General features: G+C 56.2%; 1 protein-coding gene across 6 annotated transcripts in view; it reads right to left on the bottom strand.

Annotated features, from left to right (window-relative positions):
- Positions 1–2,609: 2,609 nt before the first annotated feature.
- LOC308558043 (collagen alpha-1(XVIII) chain-like) overlaps positions 2,610–16,980 on the bottom strand; it is a 24,537-nt gene continuing 10,166 nt past the window's right edge. For 2 of the 6 annotated variants that reach the window (XM_081139110.1, XM_081139108.1), the window contains 12 exons: positions 11,829–11,871; positions 11,522–11,584; positions 9,026–9,069; positions 8,629–8,751; positions 7,853–8,006; positions 7,695–7,768; positions 6,961–7,089; positions 6,433–6,468; positions 4,918–5,163; positions 4,208–4,405; positions 3,770–3,885; positions 2,610–3,022 (listed from right to left, as the gene is read on the bottom strand). In XM_081139110.1, the coding sequence (XP_080995236.1) occupies positions 2,812–3,022; positions 3,770–3,885; positions 4,208–4,405; positions 4,918–5,163; positions 6,433–6,468; positions 6,961–7,089; positions 7,695–7,768; positions 7,853–8,006; positions 8,629–8,751; positions 9,026–9,031 (1,293 nt within the window). In that variant the 5' untranslated portion in view covers positions 9,032–9,069; positions 11,522–11,584; positions 11,829–11,871 and the 3' untranslated portion in view covers positions 2,610–2,811. Of the gene's footprint in view, positions 3,023–3,769; positions 3,886–4,207; positions 4,406–4,917; positions 5,164–6,432; positions 6,469–6,960; positions 7,090–7,694; positions 7,769–7,852; positions 8,007–8,628; positions 8,752–9,025; positions 9,070–11,521; positions 11,585–11,828; positions 11,872–12,281; positions 12,371–12,704; positions 12,875–13,447; positions 13,514–16,980 lie in introns of all 6 variants that reach the window. The other 4 variants (XM_081139106.1, XM_081139107.1, XM_081139109.1 and 1 more) reach the window with 4 other exon arrangements.

Below are 16,980 nucleotides of genomic sequence, written 5' to 3'. Positions count from 1 at the left end.
TTGGGCCTCCGTTTCTGTGGGAGAAGCTGGTCATGGGGCAGGCAGGGGTTTCCCTGTTGGGTGGAAGAGGGGCACTGGGGTCTTTGGGCGCTGCCTCCTTTGCTCCCGGCCCTCGCTGGTCCTCCCGCTTCCTAAAGTGGGTTAACACCGGCCTGCCTCACCCTAATGGGGGCCACCTGGGCTGCTCACACACCAGCGAGGACAGGCCACCTGGGGCTCCAGGAGCCAGTCATGTTAAGATGTGAGACCTGAAACATTAAACCTGAGTGTGAGGGGCTCCTCATTCCAAGCCGGCCTGGGGATGGGCGGCGCTGGGGTCAATTGGGAGGCCAAGGAAGGGGCCCAGCCCCTGCCCTTAGGCACAGGAAGGGACCCAACTAGGGCCCACAGTGTCCTTGGTGCTGCTCCTCCCATGACCTTTTGCCCTCATACGGGTGGGGCAGCTGAGCAGCACCCTAACTGATGGGGTTCAGAGGAAAGGCCACTGCTTGGGGCCAGCTTGGCAAGGAGCGTCAGGAACACACTTGGCTGAGGAGAGGCTACTGGTGCTGGCTGAGCGGGGCATCTCTGGGTGCCATGAGAGTCAAGGAGGCGGGTGTGCACAGGCTGGCCCAAGTCACAGCCTACGGTGTGGGTCTGGTCAGACAGGTGGATTGGTCCCCCGGTGTGTCCACACAGGCCACCACTGCCCCTCTGACCCTGCTGGGAAGGGGCAGCACTGAGCCCAGGGCCCAGCACCATTTCTCCTTTATGCTTGGATATCGAGTGAGACTTCATGGATTGGTTGGGGGTGGGGGTGGGGGTGGGATCTCACTTCTGTGCCTCCGGTCACTGACCCCATGACTCAGGGCTCTGTGCCCTTCCATTGGGATGCCCCACCCCAGCAAGACCAATGTCAGCAGCTGGCCCAACTGCTCCCCCTGCAGCCTCTCCATATGCACTGCGTGGCCTGCTGCTCAGACCCTGCCTCCAGGCTCCCAGAATCGCCTTTCTCTGCTGCTCCCAAGCCCCTCGGTCATCAGGGCAGGGGTGGCATTTGTTCCCAGGGCACAAGTGAGGCCCTGCTCAGTGCAGTGTACATAGCCTCTCGGGGTCAGACACCTCCCGGAGCCTGGCTGGCTGCAGCACCTGTGGGGAGAGCATGGTGGTGCTGGGTGTGGGAGCCCACGGCAGACCCCCTACACAGACCTGGGAAGACCTAAGAGGTCTTCAGGGAGACCTAAGAGGTGCTCCAGGGAGACCTAAGAGGAGAAAGGTCATCCGCTCACCCGATACATCTGTGTACACCCGGGAATGTCCACGCATACCCATACCCATGTATGTACCCGCATACTGCACCCCCGGGCTCCCTCAGGGTCTGCGTGCTGAGTGTGGGAGACTTAGGCCCCTGAGAACTGGTCTTGGGACAGTGAAGGCCACCTTCAAACCAGTGTCCATGAACATGGTTCTTATTTGGAGCCTGTTTGGAACCACATCTCAAAGTCACCAAGACCAGCTCCTTTGGTTTATGGCTGCAGTGAGTGGACAGCAGACCTTGAGGGGGTTGGGCTCTGGCCTGCCACCCCTCCCAGCATGGCCACCAGCAGGGACACCCACCAGCTCCCCCAGAGTGACCCACATGCACCCCAAAATGGCCCCTGAAGTTCCCCCACAAGGACAATGACGGGGACTTTATGTGTTATGGACAGTGGTGACCAGGTAAAACACACAGCCTCATTCACTGCCTACACGCGGAGCTTGTTTGTGGACATGATCCAGTCCTGTCCTGCCCCAGCTGCAACTCCTCTGCATGGCCTCCCACAGGCTCAGCAGGAGGCAGTCCAGCCGGGACCTGAGGGGTCCTTAGCAGACGCTTCCAGGCAGAGCTGGGCCTGCATGGGCACTGGGAATTCTCACTCTGGAAAGGGGTGCTGGATGTGGGGTTGGGGCTGGGAACAGGATGCTACCATGCCCTGGTTTGTGGACCCCTCAAAACACACAGCACAGCTATCGCTGGGTCAAGCTCTGTACTGTTTTTGACCTCACAGGTCACTTGGGAAGCCAGCATGGGACAGAGACACCAAGGGGCAGAGCTGGCTCCAGGGAAAAAGGCCACCAGCACATACAGCATGGAGTGGGGCATTGCCCCTCAACCCCCACAGGAGCCAGAGTCAGCAGGGGGGCACTGAGCTTGGAAACTGCTCCAGTGGAAGGGGGGTATTGCTGCAAGAGGCCAAGGAGAGGTGGGCCCCCTTGCACCCAAGGCCCAAGTAGTCCTGACTGCTGGCCGCCTGTGGAGGGAGGGCCCTTCTGTACCCCTGGGCCAGGTACAGAAGGGTAGAGGGAGTGGCTGGTCTGCAAGCAGGTCTGGGTTTTGTGCACAAGGAGTTCCAGGCAGAAAATAGCACCTGCCTGGGGTGATTAAGGAACCCACTGGGGGCCTAGGGGCCTGGAGTGCACACACCTTCCCAGGGCAGTGAGTGCTAGAGGCGACGAGAACAGAGCCAGGTGTGCTCCCCGGTTTGATTTGAGGATTGTGTCCTGCATGGCCAGGCCAGGCCAGGCCAGGCCAGCTAGGGCTTGGGAGGGGGCAGGTCAGGAGAAAGACTTGGCACCAGGCCTTCTGTTTTAAACTTTTTAAAAAATACACTCTTTGGCTTTCTTTATTTCTGGAGGATTACATGAAATGTGAACCACACAGAAAAGTGTCCCAGCCCTGTCTGAGGTGCTGGCTGCTGCTCCCTACCCGGCACTGGGGGCTTCTCCACTCCCCCTGCCGCTTGGTCTCCTCTCTGGCCATCTGTCCACACTTCGTGCGAGCTGGCAAAGGTCCTACTTGGAGGAGGTCATGAAGCTGTTCTCAATGCAGAGGACGATGAAAGCATTGTGGCAGCTCGCAGCTTTCTGCTCCAACAGCCTGCCTGCCAGCAACGAGGAGGCCTGGCCCGTGGCTGTCACGGCCTCAGTCCGCCATGTCTCACAGTAGCTCTCAGTCAGCCGTCGTCCGCTGGGGTCTGAGCCGTGCCACACACTCTTCTGTGGCCTGCAGGACACATGGGCTGTCAGTCACACCTGGGCCTGCCCCTCCTGGATGGAGGCCCCCCCCAGGCAGAAAAGGGTGGGGGCTGTGGCTGGATGTGGAAGTGGCAGGGACTCAGGCCATCCCTAGTCACTGGGGATGCTACCCTTGGACAGCACCCCATGCTGCCACTGTTTTGGGGGGCACAGCATACAGAGCAGACTCTGCGACCCTGATGACTGGTCCCTTGGGTCTGGGTGCTTCTCAGTGAGGGTGGGGTACATACTGTCTGATAAATGAGCCACCTTTTAAGAGCATGAGCTGGGGGAACAGGTGCCCCAACACCACGCTGGCAGGACAATGGGTGTGAGGGCAATCTGACAACTTTCACCAGTATTTGAGGTGCGCACATCCTCCAACTGGGAATTCCACTTTGGGGAATTTACGGGAGAAATCACTCGCTGTGATGTCTATGTGACAGTGAGAGCTGGGTAATCTTGGGAGGCCCCTGAGGGGTCCACCATGGGCCAGTCTCCTGGACAGCAGCAGTGGGGTGCCCCCCCCAGGGAGCAGACTAGTGAGGGTGTTTCGTGCAACACACAAAGAATGCTTTGTATCATTAATGTTCTTCTTGATCTTGTGAGTTTTAAACAGTGAGCAAGTATTAGGCAGAGGGTCAGACTAGAGACAGGGAGGTGCAGAGACAGGGAGGTGCACTAGGCCTGGGTTCTCTGAGAATCAGCAATCCCCCGCCCCCAGTGTTGCACCTACCAGGCAGGGTGCTGCAACACGTCTCTGCCGTCGAAGGAGAAGATGCGAGCCCCAGGCTTTAGCTGGCCTTGGGAGCCTGAGAACAAGGCCTCCCAGCTGGGAAACAGCTCCTCGTCCTGCAGAGGGAAGTGGGGCCAGTTTACCCATCTCTGGTCACCACCTGACACGACCATCGGCCGGGGGCCTTAGCAGTCCAGGCACCTTCCCCAGCCTGGACCCCAGGTCTGGGTGAGTCCACCCCCCATGGCTCTGAAATGGTGCTCTGGAGCATCAGGAAAACACACAATGGTGGTGAAGAGCCACAGAATAAAGCCATGTGAAGGGCACTGTGGGCAGGGGCTTTGCTGGGTTCTCAGGGGTATGCCCAGCCCAGTGCACCCGACTGCCAGGCCCCTCACCCCAGCTCTGGGAGCCCCATGCACAGGGCAGGGCACCCACCCTGAGGTTGACGATGGGCACGATGGTGCGGTCAGCACGACGCACGATACTGTAGAGGTCCTGTAGGCGGGACGACAGGAAGGCACGGAAGGTGCCGGCCAGGCCTGCCGCACGTGCCTGCTGAAAGCACTGGAGGTCTGCGCCACGAATGCCACGCAGGCCACCAGGTTGTGGCCCGTTGAGTGCAACCAGGTGCAGCTGCAGGAGAGCCATGGTCAGCTGCAGTTAGCCTCCAGTGGCATCAGTCCCAGGCACCCCGTCCCCTGCCTGCCCTCCTTTCTGCCCCAGCCCTGCACAGACAGTAGGGGTGAGTGTGAGCACAGGCAGGGCCCGGGAGAGAGGAGTGCACCCACTAGGGCCCTAGAGAACCAGCCTGGGGCCCCTCAGCCCAGGGGAGCACAGATGTTTGGTGTGCTAGGGGCCCAGAAAGCAACACTCAGCCTGGGCACGGGCTGTGATCGGCTTATATCGGCCACCCTCCTTTATCTACCTCCTAAGCAAGTCACTGTCCTCAGGCCTCAACAGCCACCTCTGTGAAAAGAGGCGCTGCAGGGCCTGTGTCCCCAGCGCCGTCATATGCACCAGTCCAGCTTCTCCAGGACATAAGCAGGGACTGGTCTTGGAGGTGGGCACCAGAGGGCAGTCCCAGGCCTGGAGAACCTACCCTGGGAGCTCGGGCTGGTGGACATGTGCCCCCCAAGGTCACTCACTACTGGCTGGAAGTCGTGGTGGGTGTGGACAGGAGCACCAGTGGGGCGGGCTGGCTGGGGGTGCACATAAGAGCTGTGGTGTGGGACTCCAGGGTAGGGCTGGGAGTCCAGCAGGCGTGGAGGCCTGGCCAGGATGTCATCTGCCCGCCAGGGTCGTGCCGTGGAGGGGGGCAGTTCCCACCGAGGGTGTGGGCTACCATCATGCAGCTGCACCAAGGGAGGCTGCAAGGCGGCTACTTCATTGTCCTGCAGATTGAAGGGTGGACAATACATGGGAAGGGGTCCCACACCCATCAGCCCCACATGGGGTCTCTGTGGGGCCCCTCAGGCTCTGCTCTCCTGCCTGGGCCCAGGTTCCTGGCTCCGTCCCAGAACATCCCCGTTCATCTGCACCCCAGCTTGTGCTCTTGGTTAGGAGAGGGATAGACTGGAGTGATGAACTGGGGTGCCCAGAGTGTTGGGTGGAAGCGAGGCTCGGGGAGCCCAGCCATCCTGTTCATGCCTAAATCAAGCTGATGGCCCTCTGTTCACATACCCTCAGCTCCAGCACACTCAAGCCACCTCCTTGCTGTGGCCTGGAGAGCCCTCAGGTGACCACATCCCCTGACCTCAAGGCCTCCTCCTTGTTGTAGCTCAGACACTGGGCCATGACACCAGAAGGCGCCTGTTCTCAGATCCTCAAGCCTTTGCTCCATTCCCACCACAGAGACAACATAACTGACCTCCACTTTAAAATCCCAACCCTTGTGCCCCCACCCACTTCACGGAAAGCCTTAGGACACACCGTATAATTTATTACTGTTATCTATATACCTATTATTAGATACTTAGTACCTGTTCATAATAAGTATTTAGAGTTCATATAATTAATTTATACAGGTTTACATAAAATATTTGGATTTATATAATTATACATTATGCTTCGACAAACCTATTATCTTTACTGCCTATCTCCCCCATACAATGTCAGCTGCAGCGGGCACTGGTTTCGTCTGTTTCATGCCCAGCTGTACCTCATGCCTAGAACATTGCCCAGCGTATGCGAGGGACCCATGACTATGTGCTAAATGAGTAAATGAGAGGATGGGCCATTTGAGAAGTCACAATTTTTGAAAGGAGCCTACAGCTGTGGCACGTAAACTCAGGTACTTATTTCAGCCCATTCATCCACCCATCTCCTTCTCCCGTTCCCCCTCCATCCACCCTAGAAGGGTCTGTCCTGTGTCCCGCATTCTAAATGAGGGACAACGGAGACTCAAATGAACAGTGGATCTTGGCCCCAGTTGCCTGGGGAAGACAATAGGTGTGAACTGAAGAAAGGCCCTCTTACATAGTCTGAGTACTCCATCTCCCTAGCAGGGGTGGCCCTCAGATCCTAAAGCATCGTGTTGTTCCGAAAATGTGAGGCAGTGCATAGACCACCAATGCACACCCCACACATCCTGGCCATCCATCCTCCAGGCTCGAAGGCTTGCACCCCTAAACTGATGGCTGGGAGAGAACAGCGCTCCTTACCGTCGTCCCACGGGGGAGTGGTATCCGTGCCTCCAGCTGGAAGAAAACATAGGGGTTACTCCAGTGACCTGACTGACCAGCACCCACAGCTGGCAACCCTCCCGAATCCACTTGCCCAGCCCCGGCCTCTCCCCCCATCGAAGCCAGCATGGCTGCATCCGGGGCCTGCCCAGAACCTGGCACACTATACATTTAATACCTCCATGCACTTTAAGAAGGGTGAGGGCTACTTCTCTGTAAACCTGAAACTCGTCAAAAAATTCTACTAATTTAAAAGGTAGTGTGAGGAGTGCTGGCTGTCTCTTGTCCCCGCAGGCCGCCGCCAGGATGGTCCTGAGGGTCCTGACCCTGGCGGAGTGTGCGTGCTGTGGGTGCCAGCAGTGGCCTGGGTCCCTGTGCCCCCTGCCCAGGGCCTGGGGCCTTCCTCCTCCATGCAGCACTCTCCACCTTACATCTTCTTCCAAGTCCTACCCCCCCCCCCCCGAGTGAGGGCAGGAGGTACAGGGAAAGGCCATCCAGAGAACTCACCGGGACCTTCCGGAACCCATTTCGGACACGGACATAGAGCTCCTCCCTGTCCGCCACGAAGATGAGCCAGCCCTCCGGCACCTCGGGCACCTTGTCCAGCATGGTCTGGTATGTGGGCCAGATCCTCACCTGCGGGATGCCCGCCCAATGGGGTCCCACTGTGCACAGAGGCGGCAGCGGGCTCACAGGGCAAGGGGTGAGGGCAAGGGGTGAGGACAGGGATGGGCGACATGTTCCTGAAGGGGTGGGGTGTTCAGGGGACTGATTTGGACATTCAGGGTGCTGGGGTGGAGACAAGGACACCCTGGAAAAAGGACAGTTCTTAAGACTTAACTGGGCACCTTCTCGTCAGGCTGGCCCCTGAGAACACCCTGTGAAGGCTGGCTGGATGAGGCCACCCTCAGGAAGGAGGGAGGGGCAGGCCTGGCATGAAGCCCCCCGTTACCCATGAGCACGGTAAGTCCCTGGACCTCTGCACATGGGCCCGCCCACTAGGGCCTCCTCCATGGCTGTCCTCTTCACCCTGCCCATCTCAGTCATGGCCCCCGGGTGCCCCACTTCAGAAACCACATTTCAGGGTTCTTATGTTTGCCCCAGGAAAGCCAGCCTCAGCACCAGGGTTCCTGTGGGGTCTACCCAGGACCCCTCTGAAGCAGGCCCCCCACAGGCCTCCAAAGGGAAGGGTGGCTGGGCAGGCAACTGGGCAGTGAGGGTCAGGGCAGGAGGATGCTTACCCCTGAGGAGGTGCCCATGGTTCCAGGGGGTCCCGGGGGCCCAGGTGGGCCTGGGGGGCCAGGAATGCTGATAGCTACAAGAGAGAAACCAGAGGTAGGAACAAACCAGCCCCAGCGGTACAAGGCTGGAGCCCAGACCCACCTCCTGCCCAACTTACTCTGCCTGTAAGGTCCAGGAAAGGAAGGAGGCCCTGGGGGCCCTGGGGGGCCAGGGGGCCCAGGAGGCCCCTGACGCCCTTCGTAGCCAACGCCAGGGGGTCCCTGAGGTCCAGGTGGACCAGGCTGGCCCCTGATGCTCTCTCCTTTGGGACCCTAGGACAGACAACAAGACATGAAGTATTGCCAGCTAGGTCCCTAGGCCAAGGACACTTAAGTTTGAGGGGCTGGGCAGCATCTGCCAAGAACCTCGGCAGGAAACAGCCATGTCACCTCCCTGCCCATGCCCCAGGGCCTGGGAGAACCCCCACCCCTACCCCATGTCTCTATTGCTGGGGTTTGATCCCAGCATGTGGACCAGAGCAGTCAGGGGCTCCCAAGGGCCCTTAATCCATCTCCATGCCCCAGACAGCCGGGCCCACTGTTTCCTGGAATCTTTTAGGGCAGATGGTCTCCCTGAGGGGACTTGGGGTCCTGATCAGGAGGAACAGCGCCAGCAGGAGATCAGGTGAAGGCTCCACCCTGTCCTCCCCTCCCTGGCTGTGAACACTCCCAGGTCAGTGTGCCCTCCCTGGTGGGGGGAGGGAGAGGGACAGAACTAGGATGGGAGTGCTTGGGGACCAGTTTGCAGGGCACAGCCTGTGGGCTTCATTGGGTGTTCATGGCCAGGCTGGCTCTGCCCTTGGCTCCGGGCCCCAGGGGCCTCTGGGGACCCAGGCTCTGGCACAGTTCTGGGTGTGCGTGTAGGCACCTACATGGTGGCCTGAAGCCAACTTACCGGAATCCCAGGGTAGCCTGGAGGGCCCGGGGGTCCAGGCGCACTGGAGCCGAAGAATCCGCCACCCCCGGGCTCGCCCCTTTCTCCTTTCTGCCCGGTGTCCCCTCGGTCACCTTTCTCCCCCTGTGGATGGAAATACTTGTTTGAGACAGTCTAGCTCTCATTTCTGGTATGGGGAGGGGCGGGTGCTGACCCCCACAAGCCTGGAGGTGGGCAAGGTAAGGCAGCTGGAAGCATCTGGAGCCCAGGCCTGGCAGGTCTTTTGCTGCATCTGAGTGAGGCCCTGCAAAACCCAGCCGGGGACAGCCAGTGCGCCACGTGGGGTGGGCAGAGGGAAGTGTTTGGCAGGGTAGTGGTCTGAGGAGGGCTCAGCAAAGTGATAAGGGGTGTCACCCACCTTCATTTCAGCCTCTAGCTGGAGAAGGTCGAACGGGAACTGCCCTACAGGAAAGATTTTGGATGGGGCCTCAGTGAGACATCTGTACAGCATCTTTCATTTACATCCCCACCTGTCTGCATCTTCTTTCACTTCTTTCTGTAAAAGTTCTATGTAGAGAATCTCTGCCTATTTTGTTACACTTATTCTCAGTTACTTGATTTTTTTTGGATTTTTTTTTCCTTTCAGTTTTATTGATATAACTGACATACAGCACTGGATGAGTTTAAGGCATACAGTAGAATAACATGACTTATGTTTATTGTGAAATGATCACCACAGTAAGTTTACTTAACATCTATCGTCTCAGATGGATAAATGAAGAAAAAAGGTTTTCTTTCCTTCTGATGAGAATCTGTGGGATCTAGTCTCTCAGCAACTTTCAAACCTACGATAGAGCAGCGTTAACTGTAGTCACCATGCTGTACGTTACACCCCCAGGACTTACTTACCTTGTTACTAGAAGTTTGTAGCTTTTGACCCCCCCTTCATCCAATTCTCCCTCCCCCGACCCCTGCCTCTGACAATGACCAATCTGGTATCTTTCTAAATGTTACTTTTTAAAAATTTCATTTTGTTTATGACTGGTTATTGATTTTGTAAATTACCCTTGTGACCCTGATGAATTTACTTATAAATTCTAACAGTTTATCTGTAGCTCCTTTGGGGTGGCTGACGATCATAAACATGTTGTCTATGAAGATGGCAGGTTGATTTCTTCCTTTCCATAAATGTGCACCATGTATTCCCTCCCTGCCTCTCCCCTGGCCAGGCCCTGCACCCAGTGAGGATCACAGACGCCCACCTGGGCCCTGACTCCGGAGCCCCGCACCCCCACTGAGCACGGCGGGGGTCAGTTCCTGTGGACCCTCTACCAGATCGTAAGGTAGTCCCCTTTCCAGCATGTCGCCGCACCTCTCTCCTTGTCAGTGTGCGAGGGGCGCATTAGTATTATTAGTCTTTTCAAAGAACTAACGTGCTGTTTTGACTTTTTGATGTTTCCTACTATACACACGTTTTCATTCACTTCTGGTCTTTACTATTTCTTCCCACCTATTCGCTTCAAGTTAAGTTTGCTATTTGTTTCCTAACTTGCCCAAGGCGGCCCAGTTCACATGCTGTCACCACGGGACTTCCTGTCCTGCGTCCTTCTCACTGCGTGCGGGGCCTGCTGCTCCAGGGCCGTGGCAGGCAGAGTGAGAGCGCTGTTGTGCTTTCTCCATACCTGGGCACTTTTCCGGCTACACCTCCACTGTGGTCAGAGAGCAGACTCTGCATGATGTCCCCTCTGCCCAACTTGCAGACCTGCTTTTGCCTGGCACGGGCTCCTATGTTGAACACGCTGTGTCGTCCGTGTTGGTGTCAGGACCTGGGCTTCAGGTTGTCACCTGTTCAGATCCTCCATCTACTGACTGACCTGTCCTTTCTCTGCAGGTCCCATCACTTACCAAGAACCGGTTAAAATTTCCCGTGATCACTGGTTTCCTTGTTTTTCCTTTCAGTTCTGTTGATTTTTGCTTGTTACATTCTGAAGCCACGTTGTTAGGTGCAGACAGATTTGGACTTCCTGTATTTTCTTTTTATTTGGTGGGTTTTTTTCTATCATTATGGATGCTTTATTTCTGGCAATGTCTCTGCCTTTAGACACACGTGTCTGATTTCTCACACGGCACAAATGTGGGCACATACGTGTGCTTCCATGTCCTTACATTTAGGAGGTGTCTCTTGTGAGCAGCATGTAGTTCTGTTTCTATCCCACTAAGGATTTTGTGTTTTAATCTCAATATTTAGCTATTACGCTTACTGAGAGAGCTGGTTTAAATTAATTATTTTACTCCCTGTCTTCTATTTGTTCTGCCTGTTCTGTGCTTTTTCTCTCCTTTCTCACCATATTTTGGACCACGTTTTCTATGTTGCTCTTCCTTTCCATTGGTTATTAGCTACATGTTCCTTTTCCATTCTTGACTCAGCTCTGAGGGGTTGGTGCACCCCTGACACTTGGAGTCTCACGTGCATGAGGTCTTCAGTGCTTCCTGGGCAGGGCTGGGACCTCAGAGACTTGGACTCTGCTGTGCTGTCAAGTGGGGCCACATGGTTCCACTGTCCTTCATCCTGTGTCTCAGCAGCGTCACTTCCTTCTCCCTAAAAGGTTCCTCACCATCCCCATCAGAGGTGCCAGGTCTTTTCTGGGAGGCACACACTGAGGCCCAGGCCTGCTCCTCAGCAGGTGGGATGATGGGATATCCTGCCTGGCCATTGCCTTGGCCCTACTATCCTTGCCACCCCCTAGGCCCTATGGGGGCTATCAGGCCAACCAGGCATCCTAAAGTCCAGCCCCAGCCCCACAGGTCCTGTCAGGGCCCCACAAGTCTGGAAGGGGCTTTCTTCCTCCCAGAGAGCAGGACAGGTAACCACAAACACAGCCCCTCAGCCCAGGGCCACCCAGAGCACTCTCACCTGGTGGTCCAGGAGGGCCCACTTCTCCTTTGTCGCCCTTTGGTCCTGAAGGCCCCTGGTGCCCTGGAGGGACAGAGATCCCAGTGCCCATTATAGAATGTACGAGAGGGACACACCCTCCAGAGAACCTAAATTGTGGACATCAAGTGGGGTGGCCACTATGTCCACTCCCATCCATGGTTAGGTCCCGGGGAATACATATTGCCTCAGAGCTGGGTGAGCAGGGAGCGCTAAGTCCTGGAGCATTCAGCACCCCTGTAAAGGGCCACCCATCCCTAGCTCTCCCAGGGGCCCTAGGAGCCCTCACCTGGCAATCCGGGAGGGCCAGCAGGGCCAGGCTCCACAAATGCCTGCAAAGAATGGGCCAAAGGTGGCTGGTTGAGGGAGACACTCTGGAAACTGAGGCCACCACCCACCCAGGGGTCTCTGAGTCCAGAAGACCCAGCACCCTCTTCGAGGCCACAGAGGCACCCTTTACCCCTCAGCCATGCCCATCCCAAGATGGGTGCAGCTTGGGGAAAGGAGAGGACACGGGGTTGGAATCAGGAGCCCTGGTCATGACATGAGGAGTGCCTCATGAGTTGGCTTCATGTCTCTGAGCCTCGCGAAATGAGGATGTCCACCTTCCCAAGGACCACGGCGTTTGGTACTCAGGTGCCCAGATCCAGAGAGCTCTCCCTGCCCCCGACCTGTATTTTCCTGGGGGCTTATCTTCTAATCAATTGTGGCCCCTGAGGAACCCGCCCTCGGTTACCCATACCTGCCAGGCTTGCCCATGGAGACCTCCACAACAGCCCTGTGTTCCGGTGCAGCCCAACATGATGGTGTGGACCCTGTCAACTCTCCCTCCTACACGAGAACCAGACACCTTGCTTGGTCCCTTAGGTTCCAGGGAAATCCCTGTAGATCACTTTGTGCCACTTCCCAGCCCTTGAGTAGAACCCACCCTGAAATGCAGGTACATGGTCACCTGTGCCCAGCTCCCTGCACCCTGCCTGGTGTTGATGGGTATTCTCTAAACCTGCCTGCCATGGGGCCAGGCCTGGATGCATGCCCTGAGTGACCCCTGCCCGCATCCCGCCCAGGCCATAAGAACCTGCCAACCCCCCTCCTCCCATGGCCACACTCCTCCTTACCGTTCCCCTCCCATCCCCCACCCTGATCGCCCAGGCCATGCCCTTACCAGCCCCACACTGGCCAGATCGGGTGGTCAGGATGGGCCTGCCTGGCACCTGTATCCAGCCAGGCTCTTAGACTCCAAAATGCAGCTGTCGAGCCTTGTCACCCACAGAGCCTGAGCCCCGACCTGATGACGGAAGAAGCCACCTGCCATCTGGTAGACACATCCCCAACCTGGGCACATGTTAATAGCCCCACATTCAGAAAAAGGAGTAAAGGAAAAGAGTTCCAGAGCCACAGTGAAGCATGATGCCACTTAAAAATTTTTAACTGGTCAAATAGCAGAATAAATTTTGGAAACAAAACCATGGAACAGTCCTGTGACCCCAAATTCATGACATATCCTTCTGGGGAGAAGAGGAGGGTTGAGATCAGGGAGTACTGGCTCCCTTGGTTTTTTATTAAAGCATGGAAAGAAGGCATAATGTTAAGATTTGGACAGCAGAATGAACAGTGGACACCCACAGAAGGAGGGACGGACAGGACTCGCCAACCACATATGTGTGGTGCCCCCTCCCCACCCCCTTCTGTGGGAAACAGCACCCCATTGCCCTCCAGCCCCATGCCATTTTGGGGCCTGTTCCCAGTCCAGAGCTGGGTCCTGACTTCCCTGACCTAGGCCGGGTCATCAGCCAGGCAGACGCTGCCCAGCCCCACAGGCAGGTCAGTGTGTGTTCCCACTGTCGTGCTGACCCTTCCTCTGGGGCAAAGTGGGCAGTGGAAACTTCCCATGCCACCAACACGTACCTTTCAGTTTGGGAGAATCTGTCCACTTGGATTTTCTGGAGGAAAAGAGCTTTTACTGTCCTAGGTCTTGTGTTAAAAATGAACAAGCAGTTAGTTGTGTGTTTTGTGAGGCACCCTCCTACAACCCAGATACAGGAGCAGGGTGAGCAGATGGGCAGAACCCCATGGCTGGACATGCTCAGCCGTGGCCTGGCTGCAGACACAGCGTGGGACCCATGCAGGGCTCATCTGGGGGTCAGAGGAACAGTGCCCATGGCTCTGGCTCAAACAGGCTCTGCTTCCATGCTCCCTGCGCTGGGCAAGGCACATGCTACTGTCCTGGGAATAACAGATTTGATTGTCCATCCCCCAGGACCCTAAGGAGGTCCTGCACCCTGGGGCCAGGTCTCTGCACAGGAGCTGCCCAGCACCGATCTTGGGCCAAATTCTAAGTGGATGGCCTATCCTCCTCAGCTGTGTTCCCTGGGCGGCTGTGACCAGCCTGGTTCCTAGTGGTCCCCAAAGAGTCCCCAGGACCAATGGCAGAACCACACTGCCCCCAAGTGGTGGCCACTCAACACCATCCCACCATGAAGCCTTGCCAACTTGGATTCATTCTGGTTGCTCCATTATTGACTAGACTGACAAACAGCATAATGCACATAGCACAGGAACCAGATGCACTTGTCATGAGCAAGGGAGTGTCCCCGAAGAGAGTCACTCACACACGTTTGTTTCTTTCCACAAAACCAGGCTTAGTAGGGAATACGGCCCCAATAAGCCAGTAGAGTCGCACACAGGTTATACACAGAGGGAAAGCTCATGCAATAGAAGTGAGCAGAGCAAACATGCAATGCGAAGTCCCAGTCCCTCGCAACATCTACAAGTGGAGAGGTGGGCATCAGTGTCAAGCCAGGCAGCTGCAGTGGCCGCACGCATCCTGTGGAGAGGAAGTCCCACAAGGCTCCAAAAGTGACCCATGGTACAACCAAGCTTGAGTATTGGGTGGCCGGAGCTCTGAGTTCTTGTAGCTCACCAGGGGTGGAGGTCCCACTCATATCTGTGTCCAGATGGAGTCCTTATCCAAGTGTCCAGACTTGTGGTTTTGGGCTTTCCCATGACACCCCATTACCTCGGTCTTGACATAGCACTTGACATGGCTGACAGTGACTCCATTTGGATTGTCAAAGGGATCCAAAAAGTTCGCCCTGCCCTTGGTCTGTCCAGCACTCCACCTTAAGGCTTATCCTGGGGGCCAGCACCTGCCCAGTCATTTTGTATGTGCCCCCTTTCTGGGTGTCAGGACCTAGTGGGGGGCAACCCCTGTTCTTATGGGGTTGTAAGGGGACTGGTAGGGGCCAACGGGTGACACGTAGATCAACCAGTGAGAGAGCCAGACTTAACACCTGGGAGGAGGGAAGGAGGGGGAGAGGGAGGGAAGGAGGGAGGACTGCTGACCTGTGAGTCTATGGGCTGGACCTAGAGCCATCAAGCTCTCAATTTCTTTATACATTCATACACACACACACACACACACACACACAGACACACACGCGTGTGCAGGCCCTCCCCACCCCACCCCCCACTCACATATGCACACTGTGGGGAGGAAAAGTAACTTTCTACTCTTCTAAGTTCTTCTTGCTGGACTAATAAACACATTAATATTATGTAGATTAACAGGAGAAAAATGCCCAAATTTATTGTGTATATACACACGGGGATCCCAAAGAATGTAGGACCTCAGGACAGAGAGGGCAGATGAGGCTTACATGCCATCTGGAGGAGAAGGGGTGGTAAAGGCAATTCCCAGGCAGATGGAAAAGCCAATGTTTGGTAGGTAAATGTTTGCTGGGCCACCTTTAGCAATGGGACACAGAGGGGCTCTGATCAACTGTGCCTTGCTAGGTTCCTCCCTGTCTATCACACTAGTTCACCAGTGATGGTAGCTCCCTACCTGGAGTGGGTCTTTTATCTAAATCTTTTTAGGCAGTTAGGGAGAAGCTCAGAGTTTCTTTTTGAGACTTTTGTTTCTTAAAAATAACCAGCTTAAAATAATCCATATCCCAAAAGGCATGGGATATGTGTGGCACGGCAAACTCTGGTCCCCCTCAGCACAAGATCGCACACACAGAAAGGACACCATGGAAGGGTGTCCTGCAGTCATATTGTGTGTTATATACTCGATGTTCCTGCCTCTTCCAGACACAGGCACAGCAGTTCCTGCACATGTGTCCTGGACGTGGTTCCACAGTCTATGGCGTTTCCCTGTGCTGGATGCCATCATCCGAGTAGCTGGGTGCACACCTGTGAGCTACACCTGATGCCACCAACATTTCCTTTTAAATAGCACCGTGCTCCTGTCCCAACGGTAGATGCCTCTGTTCAACTCTGGGATGTGCTTTGCCCCAGTGGTAAAGTCTTTAATTTTATCACAAGCAGACAATGAGGTTCCTGCTTGTTCGCCCCCTCAACATTGAGAAGTGCCTCTCTTTCTACCCTGTTGCCTTGCTCCCCAAGCTCTGCAGAGGTGATGTTCAATTCTCACTCCCTGAAGTAGCCCTCTCTCTCCTGAGGGTTTGGATGCTTTAAAAATAGCAGAAAGTGGGGAGGGAAGCTGTCGGCACTGTGAGAAGCAGCAGAGCACCCCTGCTCCCAGCCACGGACTCAGTTTACTCCTAAAATACAACGTAACCAGCTTGGAAAAACCAGAGAAACATACCTGAGTGGACAGAGTGCGAGTAGGGAGCATTGAAGAAACATCAGAGGGTCTGGTAAGAGAGGGGGTGCGTAGAAAGGGGGAGTCCCCCCCCCCCCGCCCTCCCCCGAAACCTGTGCTGGGCTCCGAGCCCCGAGGCTTGGAGGCTGCAAAGCTTCCTCCCATTGGGAGTGCAGACCAGCATCCAAAGGAGGGCATCTCACTTTTGAGAGGGGAAGGAGCGCCCTGCACGAAGGGCAGAGGGACCCAGGGGAGTGGTGTGCTGGCGAGGAGGGGACGGTGCCTTCCTAGCAAAACAGCTTCTAATGGCGGTGCAGCCCGGCTTCTTCCACACCTGGTGCTGACCATAGGAAAGCTGTCCCAAAGTGTGCAGCACCCGAGTAGTAAGGGACCAGAGGTCGGGACTGAGCAGCTGCACACAGGGACCCTCTGCCTCCCTCTAAGGCAGTGTGTACATGAGCCCCAGAAAGCACTGAATCTGCGTGGTGTTGGGAAGGGGGGAGCGCCCTCCTGCCCTGAGCTCCCCGTGCCTGCCGAGAGTCTGGGATCTGTGACCAGCCCCGAGGAGCACCTGCCACGGTGGCGCTTGTGGAGCCGCCCCAGCTTTGCTGAGATCAGCGGTGTGGGAAGCTGCCTGGAGCTGACTTTGGGACCTTGCAGGGCAGACTTTCTGCCTGTGTGTTGCTTTGTGCATTTTTTATTCTGATTCCAGAACTGGCTCCCACCTTCCAGACCGGCACTGGGAGGACAGACAAGCAGAGGCTGGGATTGGTGTCCGCACAGTAGAGGACTGAGGGGCGGGCCTGGTGCGACCAGCCAACCAGAGCTGGGAAGG

Source organism: Miniopterus schreibersii, assembly GCF_964146895.1.
Source record: "Miniopterus schreibersii genome assembly, chromosome: 5".
NCBI lineage: Eukaryota > Metazoa > Chordata > Mammalia > Chiroptera > Miniopteridae > Miniopterus > Miniopterus schreibersii.
This window is presented reverse-complemented; position numbering and strand designations above follow the sequence as displayed.